At 40.4% G+C, this 22,831-nt stretch overlaps 1 protein-coding gene across 2 annotated transcripts; it reads right to left on the minus strand.

Moving 5' to 3' along the window:
• Positions 1-252: 252 nt before the first annotated feature.
• Positions 253-19,672, minus strand: ssr1 (signal sequence receptor, alpha). Of its 2 annotated transcripts, XM_083902037.1 has the most exons (10): positions 19,536-19,672; positions 14,482-14,615; positions 10,708-10,804; positions 10,524-10,627; positions 9,547-9,705; positions 9,392-9,468; positions 4,921-4,999; positions 3,153-3,246; positions 2,631-2,645; positions 253-1,802 (listed from the first exon to the last, which is right to left on the minus strand). In XM_083902037.1, the coding sequence occupies exons 1-10, from the start codon at positions 19,603-19,605 to the stop codon at positions 1,735-1,737; spliced, it is 897 nt and encodes a 298-aa protein (XP_083758163.1). In that variant the 5' UTR covers positions 19,606-19,672; the 3' UTR covers positions 253-1,734. The 2 variants fall into 2 exon arrangements, with proteins under 2 accessions (XP_083758163.1, XP_083758164.1); XM_083902038.1 differs by lacking the exon at positions 2,631-2,645.
• Between the last annotated feature and the right edge of the window lie 3,159 nt (positions 19,673-22,831).

Here is a 22,831-nt window from a genome sequence, read left to right on the forward strand (position 1 = left end):
AAATTTTATACGGTGATTTGGTCTTAGCGACAGAAGAAAAGCAGACAAATAAAATACAGCAAATCATCCAAGTTTATTCTCCTGCACATTTAAAAGCAAATGAAAGTAAAAGCTTGAATGAATGAAGAGTCGGTCTCCGTCTTAGAAAAGAAGAAACAAACAAAACCTCTGTGAGAGACCGCTGACAGAAACACAACAGGCCTGCACAGCCCGTCAGCCTGCCCCCCCCCCTACCCCCTAGTGGTACAAAAAAAGAAAAAGGAAATACAGTAAACAGCAAACCCCGCCCTTTCCCGCCACACAAATAAATTAGCTGGGTCATTTATCACAGAATCGTGCAGTATTTACACCAGTGCTTTAGACACTTCCGACATCTTTACCATCCGGACGAAAAAAAGGAAGAAGATTTTTCAGATTTAAAAAAAAGCTGCTGGAGAGGAGGAGAAGCCCAAAAACAAAAAACAGTGTTGTAATATATTGATCAGCTGATGTAAATGTTCGGTGCCTGAAAACGTTTGTTTTTAATCCATGTGAAGGTCGGACGCAGGACGTTCAGCCCGAGACATCGCAAACGGTTCAAGAAACCACAGCCATGGCGCATCGCCGCTTTCTCCGTTTGCAAAACTCATCAAACTTTTCAATCCTCAATCAAATAAACTTACACTTTAAAGTTCATTGCAAACAATAGTGGCAAAGTTTTTCGTAAACGTGTGATCGTCGCGGCAGAAGGAAGCAGCTTCTGTTTATAGCGATTTGAAAACGTCAACATTTCATCTTTAAAACCAGATCAACAGCGGAAACGCAGAGTGAAACTGGTGACAAAAAACCCCACTACAACTCCAGATTATCTAATCGGCGAAACTAATCTGTGGTTTAAGACTATGAAAAGATGGTGAGTCGAGTGATTGAACAAAACAAACCAACCGCAAACGTCTCACGATGATGACATCAACAGAAGGCTTTAAATCGTCAGCGGTTGGGATTAATTGACAACGATCAATGAATTAAAAAAAAACTGTTCATCTGTGGTTGAAGATGTTGGAGAAAAAAAAAAGGACAAAGATAAGCAGATTTAATTTGTGTCAAATTTACGTAGCAGTTAATGACAATGCTTTACGTTCTGAACAACTCCAGATCAAATAATCCCCCCTAAAAAAATTAATCTGTGGTTGTAGACGTTGAATTTCCAGCTTTAAAATTTACAAAGATGAACGTAGACTTGATTTTAGTGGTTCCAATGAACTGCAAAAAACAAAATAATGAATATCTTACGATGACATCAGCAGATTACATCACAAGGCTTTAAATCGTAAATCTGTGGTTGCAGACAACAAATTACCATCTTATAAAATTATTTGAGTAGATTAAATTGAGAAAACAAAACAATCGCAAATGTCTCACAATGATGACATCAGCAGTTTACGTCGCAAGCCGACGACTTTAAGAGAAAACTGTCCAAACAAACCTGTTACAGGTCTTCTTCTCTCCCTCAGCTTCAAACAGAAATTACACCAACAGGGGCACAGTGTGTGTGTGTGTGTGTGTGAGTGTGTGTGTGCGTGCGTGCGTGCAGTTTGAGTCACACATTGCTGTGCTTGGCACTGCTCAGAGTTTCTCATTTGAGGGCAGCGTGGGTTTGATTTAACACTCGCTGCTGCTGCTGCCGCCGCCGCTCCTCCTCCTCCCACTCCCACAGACGAGTCAGTGAAGTTGTTGCCACGTGACGGGCTGCGGTCACTCGTCCGAGCCGGCCGAGCGTTTCTGGTTCCTTTTGCGTGGAGATCGTCTGGGAGAAGCTTTGTCTGCAGGATAATAAAAAAATTCAAATACAGTGAAATATGAAGGAAACAGGAAGGTTCAGTCTGACATGATGTTAAAGGGATAGTTCAGGGTTCAGGCTCACTCTCAGTGAAAACAAAATGGCTGCCAGCAGATTTTAGCCATGACACCAAAAACTCACCTCATAAAATCCACATTAGTTGAAATCTATGATATCTTAAGAACTGGTTCACATCTTTATCTCACTGTTAGACTGACTTTTCCAACAGGAAACTGATGTTTGTAAATCTCACTCTCCCACACCAAGGTCCATAGAGAAAATCAGATTTTAGCTTGCAGGGACACAGGAGCTGCTGGTCTACTGCTGCCTTGTGTGGTCATTTTGTGTCACTCAGGTAAATCTGAACAAAGGATTTTTAATGCCAAAGTGACAAAATAAGACATCTGACTTTAGTGATGGAGGCAGCAGTGGATCAACAACTCCTGTGTGCGGTCTATGGAATTTGGTGTGGGAGAGTGAGTAGTTTACAAACTTCAGTTTCCCGTTGGAAAGTGATATAAAGACGTGAACGTGACCTCGATATCGTGGACTTAAACTGACGCCAATTTTATTAGCCAAGGCTTTTGTTCAGGGTCTGATCAGCAGGGGGTGCTCACAGCATCTTCTACAGTTGCAGTAGAAATAAATCTGAACTATTCCTTTTATCAGTGTTGAAACACTTACACTTGGATCAGAACTTGAGTGACATCCAGTCAGTGAAGGATTAATTTAGTTTTTAGGCTAAGTGAACAGTTAAGAAACCTCACACCCAACACAAGCACACACATACACACACAGAGGGAGAGCTCACCTCGGCGACTCTGCACTGAAGCAGCAGGAAGTGTGACAGCGAGCAAGAAGAACAGAGAGAAAGAGGAAGGTGAGTGACCTTGAGCTCAGGTGAAGGTTTAAGTTCACACAGAAAAAGGTCAAGCAAGAAAAAGCTCAGTCAGCTGATTCAGTCAGGAGGACACACACGTGGAGAGACGAGGACACCAGTGATCGGACTCAAACTAAGCGCAGCAATGTCAAAAAATGCACTAAAGGTCGTAACATTTAGGAGTTTATTGGTAAGATGAAAACACCACCAGGGGGCATCAAAAGCTAGCAGCACTTGTGAATAGCAATTTAACTGATATCCATCGTATGAAAACCCATTTTAAGTTTTGTTCGATGCCAAAACCTTGAAGAACCTCAGACAATGAAGGTGAAAGCTCGTCTGCTGTTATAATTATGCGTTTTCTTTGAGGTGAAGTTTCTCAGTGCTCTGGCTGTGATTAAAAAGGTAGAGCTTGAAGTATTTGATGGGGATAAAGCATAGATTTGTACTTACTGATCTGGTTGAGCGTTTCCTGTGGGATCCAGCTCAGGTCCACGTCGTTGTGGCTCGATGTTCCCATTTCCACCTTCGGAGCTGGACGCCTCCGCTGCACACATCACACACACATTAAAAACCAAGAATTAGCTTAGATATCGTTACAATTCAAGTTTTTTTTATTTATTATTCAACGACTAAATTTATTTATGTGATTTTTCAGCTTCTTAAATGTGAACATTTCCAAACTCTGATCAACATTTTCTCACATTTCATGGACCAAGCGATTACTTGATTAATCGAGAACATAACAGATTCATCGATTGTTAAAAAAATAATAGTTGCAGCTCTAAAAAATACAATCCTAGATTATAAGCAGCCAGTGAGTTTGGGAGTTTGAAAATATACATTTATTTTTCCAGCCAGCATTAACCTCTTCTTCACAGTTGCCACCAGGGGCAGCGTCAGACGCAGCGACAAAGGCATCATAAAACCATATCTAACTTTAACAAACACAGACATGCTGCATACGCACAGAAAGGTCAGAAACTCAGCTAAAAGCTCACATGAACCATTATTATGATCACGAAACACAGTTAAAACACAGATGGATCAAACAGCAGGAGCGAAAAAAAAACATCACCGTGCACTCAGTGAAAAGCGGCACCGGAGCGCCAGCTTGATTATGTAAACAAAAAAAACACTTGTCGACTGGACAGCGGAGAATCTACAGATTCCAACGGTACCATGTTTATCACTATGACCAAGATTCCCAGATCCAGCCCCAAAATAAGAGCCAAACAACTGACTTTCAAGAAATACAAGCAGAAATTTCGTCTTACCTTTGTTTATCAAAACAAATTATTTCCACCGGAACAAAACCGCTTCTAATGAAGAACTACACTTCCCAGGATGCTTTGGGAACAAATCCCGGTCTGATTGATCATTACAGAGCAGATTAGATCGTTCTGATTAGAGAAGGGCGAATGTCCGCACAAATGCGTCATATGAATTTATGTCCTTTTGACTCGCTAATGAAGTGATTCACATGCATTTGAAGACCGGGACCTGATTCTACCGGTTTAGAGGTTTAAAACGAGCTGTCAATCATCCTAATTGACCAAGGTAAGCCGGAGCTATGGCGCTGCGTAACTGAAGACACTACAGAGCCACAGAGTTATTACGCACCGCACAGGAAGCGATTTACAGCAAGTTAACATACTTTTTTTTTTTTTTTTTAAACTTTTCGGTCAACTCTTTTTAGATCTGTAGTGACATGTAAATACAATTAAATGGGTTTTTAAGAATTTGGTAGCTAAGAAATCTCAAATGGCACAGATGGTGCCAACCTGTGCCAAAAGTGAGGACGCCCAGACATCTCTTTAATAAAACCTCTGTAATTTCACCCTGCCTCATTTCAGCAGCATCAGACTTTACACAGCTCATGTCCATATGTTGTTACATGACCTCCCTGTGTTTTTAAGCTTCTACTGCATATTTTAAAGCTGATATTTGCTTTAAAATGCAATATTTTTTTAGGCGAGAGAAAAAAATCCTTCAGTTATGCTGTGTTCCATGTACATTTACTCTGACACAGTGGCATCTACTGTGTGAAACTTACACCTCTGGTGGAATCTCACAAGTGTTATCTTCATTTTGATACCAAGATAATCTACATAGAGCTTGTAACTACAGAGGTTTACTCTATTTAGTTTGGGCATGTCATTTTCGAGCAGGGACTCCAAAAAGAGGGTCAGGGAAGAAGTGGTTAAACAATTCACTCTACCTTTCTGGACTCCAGCAGCTGATGAAGGCCAACGACTAGGAGCAGCCCGAGGCCCGACAGGAAGACATACATGAAGATTCTGGGAAGACAAAGAGGAGGACAAAAAGTGAGAGACAATAAAACAACAAAAAAAGACCCAATATGAGGTCGTGTTCCTCTTTTCTCCAATCCAGAGTTTTTCCTTTGGAAATTTCATCCAAAATGTCAGGTGTGAAGGAAAAAACAGCTGTGAGGGCCGTTTATTTTATAATTTCTAGGTGGCGCTGTGTCCTGGGACTGACTCCATGTTGTGCTACTGTTGATGACCGTGTACATTTTCAGAGTATTGGAACATTTCTGTCTTCAAGACAAATTTCCTCACCATTCTCAAACAAGGGAATTAACATGGTTGCCCTGGCAACACGATATTCACCACACCAAATCAACATAGTGTGTAAGTGATTCCACCAATTTTGATTTTTGAGCCAACAATCCCTGCCAGTAGATCGCTTAAAACTGTAAAATATAGTGTCTCCTGTTGCCATTGGGGGCTCCATCTTCCAAATGGAATCTTTCCACGGCCTGACAATTATCAATCATAGCAAGTTTGTTTCCAATCAGATTTACTGTTGTGGAGTTATAACAGGTTTGTGTCTTTTGGCGAGTCATCAGAAATTGCAGCAACTTTGCTGCCCACTAGTATCTGCATCATGTGACATTAAGACAAGCTTTTGGTCCTTATCGTGCCTAGAATTTGAAGTTGAGCACAGCAAAGCTGTAGTTAGGGTTTTTTCAAATACCACCTGTACAAAAGCTTAAATTGGCCTTTCAGTCACTGTTCAATCTAAAATGGCTGCTTTCCCATTGGGTTAAGGGTAGGGCTGTAACGATACACAAACTCACGATTCGTATCACGATTTTTTGACCCACGAATCGATACATTCCACAATTTTATTTTTTTTAACATTTTATTTAAACATTTACTTATCTTAGAACTTTATGTAACATTTAATAACACCATTTTGGAACACTGAACAGATTTTAACATAAATAAATGACCAAAGATTTCTCTCTTTCCTGTAACAAAATAATACTGTTGAAAAATACAAAGTAAATGATCAATCAGACTGGGATTTGTCCCCAAAGCATGCTGGGAAGTGAAGTTCTTCATTAGAAGCAGTTTTGTTCCAGTGGAAATAACTTGTTTTGATAAACGGCAAAGGTAAGACAACATTTCCGCTTGTATTTCTTGAAAGTCAGTTGTTGCTCTTATTTTGGGGCTGGATCCCTGAATCTTGTTCGTAGAGTGATAAAAATGTGGATTTTAGCGGAGTTTCTGACCTTTCTGTGGGTATGCAGCATGTCTGTGTTTGTTAAAGTTAGATATGGTTTTATGACGCTTTTGTCGCTGCGTCTGACGACACCCCTAACAAAAATAAGTTTGGTAGCACTAACAGCTCATATCATGTGGCTGACTGGAAAAATAACTGGGAGTTAGAAAGGGCGTTTCACGATTCTGTTTTCTCACGCCACGAGACTGGTTCGTGGCTCCGAGTATCGCGATTTCGATACGCATATCGTTACAGCCCTAGTTAAGGGCATAGGTCATCAGTACGTTTTTGCGTGTCCTGACCTGAAACACGTGTACCAACTTTCATTAGCGTATGAGAAATGTAATAGAACTCACACATACAGTACTGTGCAAAAGTTTCAGGCACCACCAGCTTTGTTGTATTTTCTGTTTGTCAAATTCTGTGATCATGTGAATTTGGAATGAAGTGATGCAACTTAAAGGTCCCCTATTGTGCAAAATCAACTTTTTAATCTTTTAGTACTTATATTTGGGACTCAGTGGGCCATACCAGTCCCCAAAATGTGAAAAAACAAGACTCAGTCATGTTTTAGTGGTTCCACTTTGTGTAAGTATAAGCGATAAAACACAAGATGTTTACACCTCCCGACCAGGTGACGACAGTGCGGACATTTCACCGTGAATGTTGTTGGCACCCAGCCAGGCAGAGTACTTCACAGCTCCACCGTAGCTCCCCCTTGTCCCTGTGAAATACGAGAGTGCAGGCAAGGAGGAAGAGTGGCTGCAGAGCGGAGCACAGTGTTTGGACACAAACATCCTCTGAGGCTGGAAGTTTGTGTAAGAGGATATATTTTATTTAAAAAAATGTTCACAAGCTTCACAAGCCCTTTGTTGTTGATCGTATATGTAAATTCCTATGCTGGAGGGACACCTTGAACGCACCAGTTACGTGCCTGCAGTTAGCGAGTGGCATGTGTGGATCAAAAATATGAAGAGCACGCGTTTGAAAGCACTGCAGAAAGATGTAGATGTCCTACATTTCTTCTCAACCAAAGGCTGCCTTTCTGTCGTGTTTCCACGTTCTCTCCTCGTGTTGTTGATCCACATGTCACTTTCAGCCGCAGTAACACTGGTGCGTTCAGGGTCTTTTTCTAGCATGGGAATTTACATACTCGTCACGCCGCGTGGCGCATTTATCGTTTTTCTTCGATTTTAATGTTTTTATGATCGCGAGAAGCCAAAATCGTGGTCACTCTATGCATTACGTTGAAACTCAGTAACAACGGGTAAACGGACATTGCTATAGGGTATATGGAGCGGGGGTTGTGATGACGGTGCATGACAATAGGTGATAAGTGGCGACACTCCCCTGGAAGCGGTGGATGCGTGTTTACCTGTGTCCCATTCACATGTAAATGACCAGGCACAAAACCGAGCGTTCTGAAAAAGGCTGTTTTGGCAGGGTTATTGAACTGCTATTGTGCTTCATCCTTATGATATTTTGACTAAAGCATGACACAGACATGTTCGTTAGGGCACCAGGACCTAGTTTAACTTGGGTTAATAGGGTATAATATGGGACCTTTAAAGCTGGTCTTGTATATTAGCAAGCTGTGTATGTAACATGTGTATGTTATGCTCAAGCATGCCTTGAATAAACCTGGTGTAATAGATGTTTTTTAGGGTAGATATTTCTTTAAATGAAATTGTAGGACAAACACAGGATTTACCAGTAACATTAAGGTTCCACTCCAGTATTAACAAAGCTGTGTTATTGTTCAAGTGTAAGGGTGGATCACGCTAAATTAGTGATGCAACGATGTGAACCATGTTAATGGCAATGGCCGAAACGGCTCCTGGTATGAATTTTAATTAGTTGTCCACACTATTATTCATGTAATTAAAAAAAAAAAGTCTGTTTTCTGATATTAATACATTCATTTTGCATCACAAATAGTATTATTAAAGTGATAGTTCGGAATTTTGGACATAAGACCTATTTTCCAACTCAGCCAGTGTGATGGAGACGTCTGGAGACGTTTTCAAGAAATTTCATTCAGTTCTTCTAGTTGCCAAGTTCGCTGATAGTATGGCTAGTGCAAGTCAATGATACAAGTAAGCATGGCATTAAAAACACTCATGCCGACTCCACAGTGCACCCGAGGCAAATCGATTGTAACGGCAGACTATCGATGCACATACATACATATACAAATACCACAACCACGGACATATTCAGCTGACAGTTACCGCACACCACGGCTTATTGAAGGGTTAACGATAGTGAATGATCGCGTGTGCGCACTGGCCGGCTATTGACAAACGATCGTAAAATACAAATAAATGTTACGCAACAATGACGTCAGTAATCCATAATACGGGCCTAAACTAAGATAATACAATGGTTTTCATAATTTTTATATCTCTATTAACAAAGAAAATACTTAATTTGTATCGCACTCGCTTCGCTGCTTTCGACGCCATCTTTCTCATGTGAAAACACGCAATGCATTCTGGGTAGCCCTTGCTCCCAAGGGTGGTCTTGGAAAATCTCAATATTGAGGGCTTTACAGCCCTTAAACTAGCCCCTCAACCTAATTTTTCTGAGAATCGGGACAGCACTTGCACTAGAGGGAGCGTGAATTTTTGAGATTGAGGGTTAAGCTAGGAATTGGAATTCACCCTAAGTCTTCCACCTCCACAACGGACGTGATTCTTCTTCTGCGGTTCAATGTACGCAACCGGATGTGCCCGGACTAGTGCCCGGAGCAGGACGATCGGCTGTTCAGGAGAACCGATGTTTACTTAACTATTACGGGATTTTCAGAGATCTAGCTGAGCCCCGAGATTACAATAAACACAGCGTTCTCAGCAGTGGCTGAATTGTTTGTTTCGAAACTTCAGGGCTTCATAAACAAGGTAATGACGCAGATACACACCAAAAAACAGCGTTAATAGGAAGTATCATAACTCTGGGACTCACAGGCAGACTGGCAGAGGATGCCCAACTGCTGTTAACATACTTGTTTATGTTCGGCATTGTCTCAAGTTCTCCTCAGATTGGAGCTACTACCAATAAAGCCTTGTTCAACTTAACTCATCTCTGACTCCAGAAAACTCCATCCTTGGTCGACCAAATAATCAAATCGAAGAAAACGAGCAGAAGATTCAGTTACTCACGTCTCTCCGTCCAGTCCGTCTTCTCTCTCAGTGATAGTGACCGTCTGGTTAAACACTGCATCCTGGAAAATGTTGCCCTGCAGGAACAAAGACATTTCAGAAGACTTGAAATCCTTCAAAAAAACCCCCCCCACATTCTTCTACTCAGCCCTTACACTGGTGTCCTTGTAGTTGAGGTTGATGACGAGTCCGAACGGCCGCCCTCCCATCTGCTCTGCAGGGATGAAGGAGTACTCGAAGGTGGCCTGTTTGCTGGGAGGAACCTCAGTGCTCAGCTGGAGAGCCGTGAAGTTCTGAATGTAGAACTGATAATCCTGAACAACGGCAAAAACAGATCTCACTTAGACTCTACTGAACGATTTATTTATTAGAGCCAAACAGACTTGTCAAACAAAATCTACAGAAGTTTTAGTCTACGATATCTACAAAACTTGTTCACATCTTTATCTCACTGTTAGACAGACTTTTCCAACAGGAAACTGAAGTTTGTAAACCACTCACTCTCCCACACCATACAGAGATTTTAACATCACAGCACACAGGAGTTGTTGATCCACTGCTGCCTCCATCACTAAGTTCAAATGTCTTATTTTGATTTAGCGTTAAAAATCTTGAATTCGGATTTACCTCAGTGACACAAAGTGACCACAAGAGGCAGCAGTAGACCAGCAGCTCCTGTGTCCTAAAGCTAAAATCATTGATTTTCTCTATGGACTTTGGTGTGAGAGAGTGAGTGGTTTACAAACTTCAGTTTCCTGTTTGAAAAGTCTTATGTGTAAGATTTAGCACCATCTACTGGTGAAGTTGCAGCTGCTCCTGATGAAAATATAACAGACTAATTTTGTGGTAGCGAAAAAAAACATTTCTTACATTCGGGTGATTGTACAAATTGTAAAAAATAAATAAATAAAAATATAAAAGTATTATTTTATATTACATTTCTGCCAGATGTAATGTGCTTTTTGTGTCCCTGCTGGCAGAAATGGCAGGTTTTCACAGCTGCTTCTCAGCACAGGGAGAGTGCAGTGTTTAAAAAAACTGAAGTGTCCATTGAAATACCCATCAAAACACTGAACAGACGAGAGCATCGCAAACTCTGCCGCTCACTGAAGGTGTGAGGTGAGACCTGTACCTGTGGGTAACGGAAAGAAGCGTCCAGAGACTCCACGACAAAGTTCTCAGCTCCCTTGTTGGTGAAGCCGAGCAGGAACTTGACAATGTTGTTGGCAGGAAAGTCTGGAGACAACCAGGGAAGAGAGACAATGAGACATGGTTCACTCTGCTGCTGCAGAGCAGGAGACAGCAAACACACTCACCATCTCCTTTGACAAACAGGATGGTGGTATCAGCATTGGGGGACGCCTTCATCTCTCCAACCTGAGCTTCTTCCTCCTCATCCTCCTTTTCTTCCGTCTAAACACACAGGTTTACTTAGCATTAATATTCGTATTTACTTCTTTTGACAATTATTCATACAAAATCAAACAACATATTTCACTGGAATCCAAGGAAAGAAACAACAATTGAATACCTTTTGCAATGGCTTTTTTAATTAAAAAAGCAAATCCTCCTTGAAACTACAACTGAAAATTAATAAATAAAAGCGATTGGTCGTAATTGTTCAGTTTTGGCCGTTTCTTTTAAGGCAAACGATTACTCCAGTAACTTGATTACAAAAATTGACCCGACAGTGTGACTGTTTGCAAGTTTCCACAATGGAGGTTTCTTCTGCAGTTCAAAATACGCAACCGGATGTCCCTGGACTAGTGCTCTGAGCTGCTGTTCAGGAGACGAGACGCTTACAGAGCCCGAGAATACAATAAAACCCAGCGTTCACAGCAGTGGCTGAAGTGTTCATAAACAAGGTAATGGCGCAAATGCACACCAAAAAACAGCGTTAATTGGAACTTGGAACCTGGAAAAAGTGGTAGTGCCCCCTCATGAGGTGCAGACAGATTTCTGCACACCGCCTCTGTGCTATACCGTTTTCCCTCTCCTGCACACAGCGCACGGCTTCTCTGTCTCCAAGTGGGCTCTCCTTATCCAACACAGGCTGGATCATTTCTCTACACAGTTTTGTCCCTACATAAAAATAATGATCTTTATGATGAGGATCGAGTACAGTCGTAATGAAGTGCAGAGGATCCAAGTAGATCTTAGTAAAGCGTGGTGACAGACAGACAGTAGAGCGCACTTTTCATTGTTTTCACTCCGTGGTCTAAATTTTTGAGTAGAAGACGCTTTAACGCTGCAATTTAGGGATGCAACAGATGCATCAGATGAGCTGATCTGTTTTAGTTAACTGCTCAAAGGGAGAGAATGTTCTCTGCTGTGAAGTGAATGTCGTGGGGAGTTCATAAGTTTCGCTTTTGCGCAAAGAGACTTTCCAGCATTTAATAGGTGTTGTTCCACAGTGTACTCGCTGTGTTTCAGCCGCCGAATAATCAGTGCATTCCTAAATATAGCTTATTTATTGGCAAGAACAATCTAACGGTAATAATGATGTATTTGATAGTGTGACTTGGGTTCCAATCGGCACCTGGACAAGAGGGCGCTCGCCGGTTACATGGTGGCGCAGTGCCCTTGTTACCCGGTTTAAAAAAAATCTGTGGTCTATAAATTTTTTTTTTATTTAAAATAATTAAACAAGCAATGCTAAGCAAGTAAAGCCTGACGGCCCACCTTATATACCTTATAGTGCTTATAATGCACTGGGGGAAACCCTTGCCAGGTGAGTGTTTGTGAGGAGATGCACAGGTGTTGCCACATATGATCGGTCCCCAGAACATTTACCCAGACAAACGTTCCTTCTCCTCACAATGACAGCATTTCAGTCACATTCTAACTTTTGGCAAAGCTTGGGATCATCTGTGCCATTTGAGATTTCTTAGGTACTAAATTATTAAAAACCCATTTAATTTTATTCACATGTCCCTACAGGTCTAAAAAGAACTTGTTTTGAAAAAAAAAAAGTATGACAACTCGCTGTAAATCGATGCTTCATGTGCGGTGCATAATAACTCTGTGGGTCTGTAGCGTCTTCAGTTACGCAGCGCCATAGCCCTGGCTTACCTTGGTCAATTAGGGTGATTGACAGCTCGTTTTAAACCTCTAAACCGGTAGAATCAGACCCCGGTCTCCAAATGCATGTGAATCACTTCATTAGCGAGTGAAAAGGACATAAATGCATATGGTGCATTTGTGCGGACATTCGCCCTTCTCTAATCAGAACGATCTAATGTCGCTCTGTAATGATCAATCAGACCGGGATTTTTTTCCAAAGCATGCTGGAAAGTGTAGTTCTTCATTAGAAGTGGTTTTGTTCCGGTGGAAATAACTTGTTTTGATAAACAGCAAAGGTAAGACGATATTTCTGCTTGTATATCTTGAAAGTCAGCTTTTGTTTTGCTCTTATTATGGGGATGGATCCATGAATCTTGGTCGTAGAGCGATAAAAATGGTACTGTTGGAATCTGTAGATTCTCTGCTGTCCAGTCGACAAGTGTTTTTTTGTTAATCACGCCGACACTCCGGTGCCGCTTTTCAATGACTGCGCTGTGATTTTTTTCGCTCCTGCTGTTTGATCCATCTGTGTTTTAACTGTGTTTGGTGAACATAATAATGGTTTATATGAGCCTTTAGCCGAGTTTCTGACCTTTCTGTGGGTATGCAGCATGTCTGTGTTTGTTAAAGTTAGACATGGTTTTATGACGCTTTTGTCGCTGCGTCTGATGCTGCCCCCGGTCCCGGTAATGATTATTCCTGATCAGTGATTCTTCACAAGTCTCTGTCAAGACTAGAACAGCAATGAATTACTGTAAGTATTGCCAACTATTTTGATAATTTATCAATTTACACTAGTTTGTGTGATTTTTCAGCTTCTTAAATGTTAATATTTTGCTCCATATCCACAAAGAAATCATTAAAACTGAATAATTTTGTGTTTGTGGACAAAAAGACATTTGAGAACATCATTTCCAGATTTCATCAACATTTTTTTGGACCAAATAATTTTGATTGAGAAAAATTATCTGATTTTGATTGAAGGAAACCACCTTATGATATACATTAGGGCTGAACGATATGGACAAAAATTCATATCTCAATATTCATGCCAGATATCTCGATATCGATACGATACGACTACAGGTTTGGTGAAAAAGCATTTTTCAGAAAAATAAAAACATAATACAAAAGACTGGAAACTTTCCACATGGAAAGTGCAGTTTTATTGATGAGAACTCACTGCCAGTCATCAACATTAACATAAAGTCACCAAAGAATATATAAAAAATCAAACATTTTACTGCAGCTCCGCTTTAATGTTTGATGCGTTATCAGTCATCACGCAAACCGGTTGGTCCTCCTTCAAGTCCCAGTCTGCTAACGCACCTCTCATCTCCTGCGCTATATTATCCCCTGTATGCTCCCCGTGGAAGAAGAACGTCTGCAGACAGCGGGTCTTGAGTTCGGAGTTTGTTGTAATAAAATGGATCATTAAACTGATGTAAGGTTCGGTTGTCTGGCTTGACCACAGTTCCGTGGTTGCGGCGAAATGATCGATGATTTGTTTTGGCACAAAATCGCCACCGGCCTCATTATCTTTCGCACTCATGTCACTTTTCTTTCTTTTTTTTGGATTTTCCCACTGTATGTCGTGTGTGCGTCTCAGTCCCCGTCTCCCTCCCGCCTTCCTATGTTTGTCATTGGTTTGCTTCAGCTGTCAATCCACAGCAAGCATGAAATAAGGTTTGTGGTTGGCTGGTCGAAGTGGTGCATTCAAGGGCAATCGTAAAAAAGATGTGTATTGTGACTGCAGGAGCTGTACATGCAGGGCGAGCGCGGGGGAAAATTTATATTGTTTATATCGTTGCTTTTCCGATATTAATATCTTGAATGTTCATATCTCGATATCTATACGATAACGATATATCGTTCAGCCCTAATATACATCATAATCTAATTGACGGATTGCAGCCATAACCTGCACTAAAACACAGATATCCTGTAATTCTGTGTGCAGTTGCTCACTGTGATAAAATTATAGAATTGTGTGATATGTTATCGGCTTAAACAACTCAAACACTCACTAGTTCCGTATTCTCGTCATCTTCCACTTCTGCCTCATCATCCTCATCCTCAGCTGTAGCATCGTCCACAGCTTCTTCGTCCACAGCCTCGGCTTCCTCGTCCTCCGTCAGATCCTGAGCGCTCGCTGCCGGCCCTGGAGGGTACGGAGAAGACACCACACATCTTATTTTGTCCATGAACCAAAAACATATTCACATATAAGAAACTGGACTTAAACCCATATTATTAAAATAGTTGATTCATTTTGTTATTGGACTGAATTTAAGCCCAGAACACCTAGTGTCACATTTTTATTTTCATTATTCAGCAATAAAAAGAGTCAAACTGAAGTTTTTTTTTTTTCCGTCACAATATGAATTATCATGTTGTGTAATCACAATTTATTTGATTACACAACATGCTGCGGCGCTGCAGTCTGTTTGCGAGTCGCTCTGCATGTAAACGTTTCATTAATGTTTATATATTTTTTTCAATCACTGAACGAAGCCTGTCATATTTTGGACAAGAGTCAGGATCTTAAATCACTTGCACAAAACTTTTGATCAGCACTCAGCATTTGTTTGTTTGTAATTTAAACCTGTGTGCGCAGAGAGAGGCATTTTTGGCACGGGGCTGGAGAGAGAGAGAAAGCAAGCGAGCGAGTGCGCTCTTGGTCATTAGTTCATTTACTTATTTTTGTGTAGGTAATATGTTGTGAAACATGTTTAAACTTAAACTACATCTACAGGTAGTTATGTCTCGTTATATTAGTTTGTCTTGTTATTGGCGTCACGCTGTCATCACATGACAATCAGTCTGGCTGATTGAAAGCCTCCAGATGCAGTGGATGCAACGCACACCAGATGCGCGATGCAAATACTATGAGAATATATTCGAATATCTGTGTTTTTGAGAGGGAATATTCGAATACCATTTTTGAGCAATTTTGACAGCCCTAGTAAGCATGTCAATGTCTTGGAATATCAAGAATGCATGAAGTTAAGTCAGCACCCTTCACATCAGCATGTAACACAGGGATTTTTTATAAAAGATGTTTATTTACACAGTCAAAGTTCTGTAATTGTCTTTGCATTCTGATTCCTCACTTCATTAGAATCATGAGTAGCTCTTCTTTGTAAACAGCATCATTTTCTGGGGCCATGCAAACCTGTACTAGTGTGGAGTTATTCTACAGTATTTATGTCAGTAAAATAGACCCTCCTAAGTTTATCTACTGCAGTAATTCTGTTCTCTACCAGTAGAAAATGCTGTGAACCAGGGATTAAAAATAACTTTTTTCACCACCGTCCCGGAAACGTCCCGAAAAACATTTTGAACCGTCCTGAATCGTCCCGAAAATGTTTTTTACATTTTGAGTTGTTACTTACTGATAATATAATAAAAACACAATACATTATGTTGATAATAAATAATATATTTATTTCCAGACTAGATTTGTTGTGTTGTTGTAGATGACAAACAACATGCTCAGTCACAGAACTGTGGCCTACCTGACCTTATGCCACTACTCCACCATTTAGTGACTGCATTTAGTGGGTTGTAGTCGTCATGAGAAGGGCCATGCATTGAGATTTGCATGAGGCTGTTAAGAGCTGTCAAAATTGCTCAAAAATGACGTTTGAAAAAACACACATATTTGAATATCTGTATTTGCGCATGATATCAATGACGCGCATCTGGGGTGCGTTGCATCCGCTGCATCTGGGGGCTTTCAATCAGCCAGACTGTCAGGTGATGACAGCATGACATCAATAACAGGACAAACTAATACAACCAGACAAAACTACTTCTATAGGTAGTTAATTTAAGTTTAAACATATTTCACAACACATTACCTACACAAAAATAAGTAAATGAACTGATGACCAAGAGCGGAGATTCCCTCGCTCGCTCTCTGCGCTTACTGGTTTAAATGAACAACAAACAAATGCTGAGTGCTGATCAAGAGTTTTGTGCAGCAATTTAAGGTCCCAAATATGACAGGCTTCATTCAGTGATTGAAACAAATATGTCAACATTAATGAAACGTGCAATGATGTTGCGCACATCATTGCGCACAGTGACAGCAGACCTTTGGCGACAGTATCCTCGTCTCGTCTCAGCTGAGCTCGAGCGGCAACAGTATCTCAGCTGAGCGGCAGCAGTGAGAGAGCAGCAGTTTCTGCGTCTCATTGAACAACGCAAACGCGAGTGCCCCAGTCATTAACCTTTTCACATAAGTATTTCCCACCGACTGCGAACCCATTATGGTTCACAGAAAGTGTTGAAAACTTAAACAGAAACATTTAGTCAGTCAAAATTCTCTTTCGTCCTGTGGTCGTCCCGAGAGAGAATATTGATCGTCCCGATGACAATTAACACAGTCCCCGGGAAGACGTTAATTTTAATCCCTGCTGTGAACACCTGATTATACATGAAAAAAAAAAAATACTGTCAGATACCGTGAAACCGTTCAAATTTTGAAAAATACCGTGATATATGTTTTTGGTCATACCGCCCAGCCCTACACTAATATACAGTGCTTAAATGTATTCGAACACTTGTCTGATGTAGGCGGTAACGTATGGTGTCACTTCCTTTTCTTCCACTGGTGATACACTCTGCATCTCCTGCTCTCTATGCGATCTATGCTATCTACTGTTAGGATCGATTAACTGACAAACACTAGTTTTGTAAAGTTGGTAAACACTTTCACCCGATACTTTTACTTAAACTTCATCTTTCACATAGACTCACAGATTCACATACGGTGGTTTTGCTAGCATAACAAGTTAGCTTTACTGGCAGGCTATTCCAGGCGATACTATGCTAGACTGTGGGCCACTAAGGCTACGTTTACACTAGCATGGGTTTTTTTGTTTTTTTAAACCGGAGACTTTCCCCTGCCTTCGTGCCTTTCGTTTACACACAAATGGCGATTTTGCCTCTGAAAACGATTCTATCTAAAAACTCCGGCAAAAGCGGAAATTTTAGGAAACTTTTTTCACATTTGCATGTAAAGGAGAAAAACAGAGAAAAACAGAGTTTTAGGCAATCTACGATCCAAAAATGCAACCTTTCTACATTTGGTTTATGATCATTTGTACATGTTTGCATTTGCAAATACAGCTCCTATATTACGTAGAGGAGCAGAGATGTTAGGGCTCGGAGGTGAGCCAGAACGTGTCACCGTCAGCATTGCCGGTTTGGGGTCCGACCTGGGCGGACTGCCGTCTGGTGCGAGAACTTTGAGAATGAGGTTATTGTCACGGAGGAGTGGTGTGACAATTTTAGGATGTTGCGATCATCGCTGCTGTCACTCTGTCGCTTGTATAGTTACGTCCATACATCGAGGGTGAGAGGTCAGTCGTCGTTGTCGATGATGATTTTGATGGGCTTGTATAGCTTTCTCCTTCTTCCTACACTGCCTCCCACAGGCTTGGTGTAGTTATGATGGCTCTCGACAGCTTATTTATGCGGGATAATATTGGAAAGGATGTAAGTTATTTTGTAAAACTGAGGGAAGAAAATATCCGTTTTCAAAAAGAGTGCCATCACAGGAAGATGGGGGGGGGACAAAGACCATCTGCCGGTGATGTTTCGCAGACAAAAACATCAAACATTCTAACACACATAAGACGGCATCACCCCGATATGTCAGTCACTGGTGCGAGGAAAAACGTGTGTGCACAACTTATTCCCGCTGCTTTTAAGCAACCTCTTGACAATAACAGACAGGACCAAAAACATAAATTGGCATATCCACATCTATGCGACATAAGACGTAGTAGAGGAGCCCGGCTTCAAGTATTTATTGAAAAGGGTTGAGCCACGCTACAGTGTCCCATCCCAACCACAGTTACTTATAATGAAGTTACCAAAGTCGCAGTCGGACTACCTCAATTTATCCCTACAAGAAACCGTGTCGAGTGAATGAATGGATGGCATGAGAACCCTCCTTATCCATTTGTTGTATTCTATTTTTTACTTTTGTTGCTTTTCTCCCCTATTTTTTTTTACCCGATTACTTGATTAATCGATGAATAATCGGGAGAATACTCGATTACAAAAATTATTCAATAGCTGCAGCCCTAATTGAGACATTGCAATGAGTGTGGAAGTCAACATTGCCTATTTTATCTCCTGTACGTAGACTGAGGGGGACAACAAAAACATGAGTGAGTCATTTTTGCCTTTGCAAACTCATAGGGCCTCCAGAGTCCCAAATATAATTAAAATGATGAAAAGTTGATTTTGCCAAATATGTACCCTTTAAATATATGACTGGGAAATATAAATTTATGTACATATGTACACAATGGGGGTAGACAACAAAACAGTAACTATCAGAAAGGAATGAGAGCGCTGTGATAAAGTGACAGTGATGTATTAAAATAGTAGTGATGGTCAGAGTGATAAATGTGATTTTGATATTAACCAATGCTATTAATTTAGAATAAGCTGTGACATAAACCTTACACTATGTGGTGGTCTGGTGAATCTGTTAAGCAGTGTATATGCAAAAAAACTTAGAAAATAAACCAGTCGGTACATTTAAACGACCAGCTGGTCCAACTTTAGCATCTGCAGAGTGAGCTAGCGTAGCTTGAGACTCAGTAACAAGATAACTACAGCTGTCATTGTGTTCACCGATCACAATATGAAGTTACGAGTAATATAAACGTATATTTAAATCGAGTTAAACCTAATGTTTAATGTCTACTATGGGAGAGTTCGCACGTTAGCAGAGCCACTTAGCTTCCCAACTAACAGCTAGCAGGTAAGGACACGTCAGTATAAGCGCACACGCAGCTAAACTGTCCCGACATGAACAAGTAAAACACTCACATTAAAATAAACACTTTAATTAAACACTTAAATAATCGCCTTCTATTTTAACAAAACGACTCCTTTATTTTTTTGAAACTCATTGACTTTTTGTTAATTAAAAAAAATAGAAGAAGAAGGTGGCCTTTCTCAAAGCGGCTAACGAGTTAGCTGCTAACACTAGCATATGAAGGCACAAGAGCTATTTACAGGCTAATGTTGTTGTAGCAGGTGAATTTAAGTTTACCTTTGATGAGCAGAGTCGCCGGGAAAGCTAACAGCACCAGCAGCAGCAGTTTGGGCACAAACTTAATCATTTTTGCAGCGGGAATCAGTGCGCGTGTCAGGCTGTCAGGACTTGCGTGTGTGCGCCGCCGAACTGCTTCTCTTCGCTCCTCACACCGCGCATGCCCATAACAAGCTCACCGGAAGCTGCTGTGACCGAGTTCCTTCTTCTTTGTCGTCGTGTTTCAGCATGGATGTATTATAAGGTCCGGATACTTAAGTATAATCCGTTTTTTTGACAAAACCAACAAACGACAACACGGAGACAGCGCCCAACGGCCCATTTTTTTTTTGCAAATTCCTTTTTTGTTGCCGCGTGTATTTTCATACAGATTATATACCATTCTCTTTATACACCGTAATGTAGTTAGGGTGACCACCTGCAAATAAGCCCAAGGGGGGACAAGGGGTATGTTTCTGAGGGACAATGTGGGACACCTGGCGCGGCGGTGCCCCCACCTCACGGGCAGACTCACTAATAGTGGTTAACTAATTTCTAGCATTAACCACTTCTTCCCTGACCCTCTTTTTTGGAGTCCCTGCTCGAAAATGACATGCCCAAACTAAATAGAGTAAATATCTGCAGTTGCAAGCTCTATATGGATTATCTAAATGGAGTATGGAGTATCAAAATAAAGATAACACTTGTGAGATTTCACCAGAGGTGTAAGTTTCACTGTAGATGCCACTGTGTCAGAGTAAATGTACATGGAACACAGCATAACTGAAGGATTTTTTTCTCTCGCCTAAAAATATATTTTATTTTAAAGCAAATATCACCTTTAAAATATGCAGTAGGAGCTTAAAAGTAAATTAAAGTAAACATAGAAAAACAGAAAACAAGTCCAAACAATGAAATAATTGCAAAATTTTACACTGAGTGTCCAGAAGTAACATTGTAAAGATGTTATGTTCACTTTTTAAGGTTTATATCATGTGGCAGGAGAAAAAAATGGAAAATCTCCAAATGAGCTTAACTCACTCTAATGTACACATGAACATAGAAAAACAGAAAACAAGTCCAAACAATGAAATAATTGCAACATTTTACACAGTGTCCAGAAGTAACATTGTAAAGATGTTGTTCACTTTTTAAGGTTTATATCATGTGGCAGGAGAAAAAAATGGAAAATCTCCAAATGAGCTTTACTCACTCTAATGCACACATAAACATAGAAAAACAGAAAACAAGTCCAAACAATGAAATAATTGCAACATTTTACACTGAGTGTCCAGAAGTAACATTGTAAAGATGTTATGTTCACTTTTTAAGGTTTATATCATGTGGCAGGAGAAAAAAATGGAAAATCTCCAAATGAGCTTAACTCACTCTAATGCGCAAGTAAACATAGAAAAACAGTAAACAAGTCCAAACAATGAAATAATTGCAAAATTTTACACTGAGTGTCCAGAAGTAACATTGTAAATATGTTATGTTCACTTTTTAAGGTTTATATCATGTGGCAGGAGAAAAAAATGGAAAATCTCCAAATGAGCTTAACTCATTCTAATGTACAAATAAACATAGAAAAACAGAAAACAAGTCCAAACAATGAAATAATTGCAAAATTTTACACTGAGTGTCCAGAAGTAACATTGTAAAGATGTTATGTTCACTTTTTAAGGTTTATATCATGTGGCAGGAGAAAAAAATGGAAAATCTCCAAATGAGCTTAACTCACCCTAATGTACACATAAACATAGAAAAACAGAAAACAAGTCCAAACAATGAAATAATTGCAAAATTTTACACTGAGTGTCCAGAAGTAACATTGTAAAGATGTTATGTTCACTTTTTAAGGTTTATATCATGTGGCAGGAGAAAAAATGGAAAATCTCCAAATGAGCTTAACTCACTCTAATGTACACATAAACATAGAAAAACAGAAAACAAGTCCAAACAATGGAATATTTGCAACATTTTACACCGAGTGTCCAGAAATAACATTGTAAAGATGTCATGTTCACTTTTTAAGGTTTATATCATGAAGCAGGAGAAAAAAATGGAAAATCTCCAAATGAGCCTAACCCTTTAACACACCTAGCCACCTTTTTGTGTTTTTGACTTTTTCTTTTTAGCATATCTTTTTAATTTTTTCATGCATATTGTTCAAAATTTGCTAGGTTGTGTATTTTTGGGTGCTTTAAAATTTTTTCATGTGAATTCTTTTTTTAGTCCATTCTAAACAACTGTGACAAAAATAATCACGTTAACACACCTTTGAACCAAAGTGTGCTCATTGAAACCCATTAAAATCACTATTTTTGATCCTGCTCAAATATAAAGTAAAAAACACCTTTTCCATGCCCTCCTTTCATGTAAAATGTTTTTTTCAAACTTTCAAAGCACCAAAACTTCAAAGTACAGTCTCCAAAGCACCCCGACATCTAAATTGTGGGGTCCCCACAGCTTTTGAAATATCCATAACGCAGGCGATTTCCCATCACATGAAATGTACAGCAAAAATTAGAGCCAAAACAAACCCCGATCTGTGCGCCGCGCTGCAATTATCACAGGTATACAGGTGATGAGGTGTCTGTGCAGAGCTAAGAGCATAGCTGGACTTTGCATGTCAAACCACACACAATGAAGCATCACAGCGGCACCACAGAGGCGCTAAACATGGTCATTGAAGACGAGCGCACGGAGCGCAATGCGTTCCATCAGCTTTGGACACCGACACAGCCGATGAAGAGTACTTCCCGGGGGCTTTCCCGTGTCCCACCAACTCCACTGACTCTTCTGACTTTGGGGAAGAGGTGACACTAGCGGACCTTGAAGTGTATTAGCAAACACAGCAAATTTAACGCAGCAAATATGTTACTATAATTCTGTGACTGGGGTTTACAATGCCCTACAATTAAGTTTTATGACAGATGTCTGTAGATTTTGTCTGAGCAGGTACTGCTCAGATGGATCACCGGTTGACCATAAAGTGGATGTGTAGGTTAGGCATTGGTCCTGGCATTTGTCCTTTGATGTGCTCCCTAGAGGAGACTGGAGGTGGAATGGCTAACCAAGGGCATAGGAAGATGTAGGAGGAGCAGGTAACCTTTATTAAGTGTGGCTTTGCTCAGGAGAAGTTAGTGCTTCTTAGGATTCTGGCTGAGGCACTCCCGAGCAACTGCAGAGCTTGGAATTGACACTTGACTTGTTACAGAATAAAGATCTCTTTGTTTGGTAAAATGTCTTGTGTCACGGAGTCTCATTCTACGTCATCATCTCATCACCTGGTGTTCTGAACAAGAAGGAAGCCT

Source organism: Microchirus variegatus (assembly GCF_963457635.1).
Source record: "Microchirus variegatus genome assembly, chromosome: 15".
NCBI classification, from domain to species: Eukaryota; Metazoa; Chordata; class Actinopteri; order Pleuronectiformes; family Soleidae; genus Microchirus; species Microchirus variegatus.

Coding starts and splice junctions, on each gene's coding strand:
- ssr1 (XM_083902037.1), bottom strand. CDS start 19,605: ATGATTAAGTTTGTGCCCAAACTGCTGCTGCTGGTGCTGTTAGCTTTC. Junction 10,628..10,707: donor CCTGTTTGTCAAAGGAGATG/GTGAGTGTGTTT, acceptor GGTTGTCTCCAG/ACTTTCCTGCCAACAACATT. Junction 9,469..9,546: donor TCAACTACAAGGACACCAGT/GTAAGGGCTGAG, acceptor TTGTTCCTGCAG/GGCAACATTTTCCAGGATGC.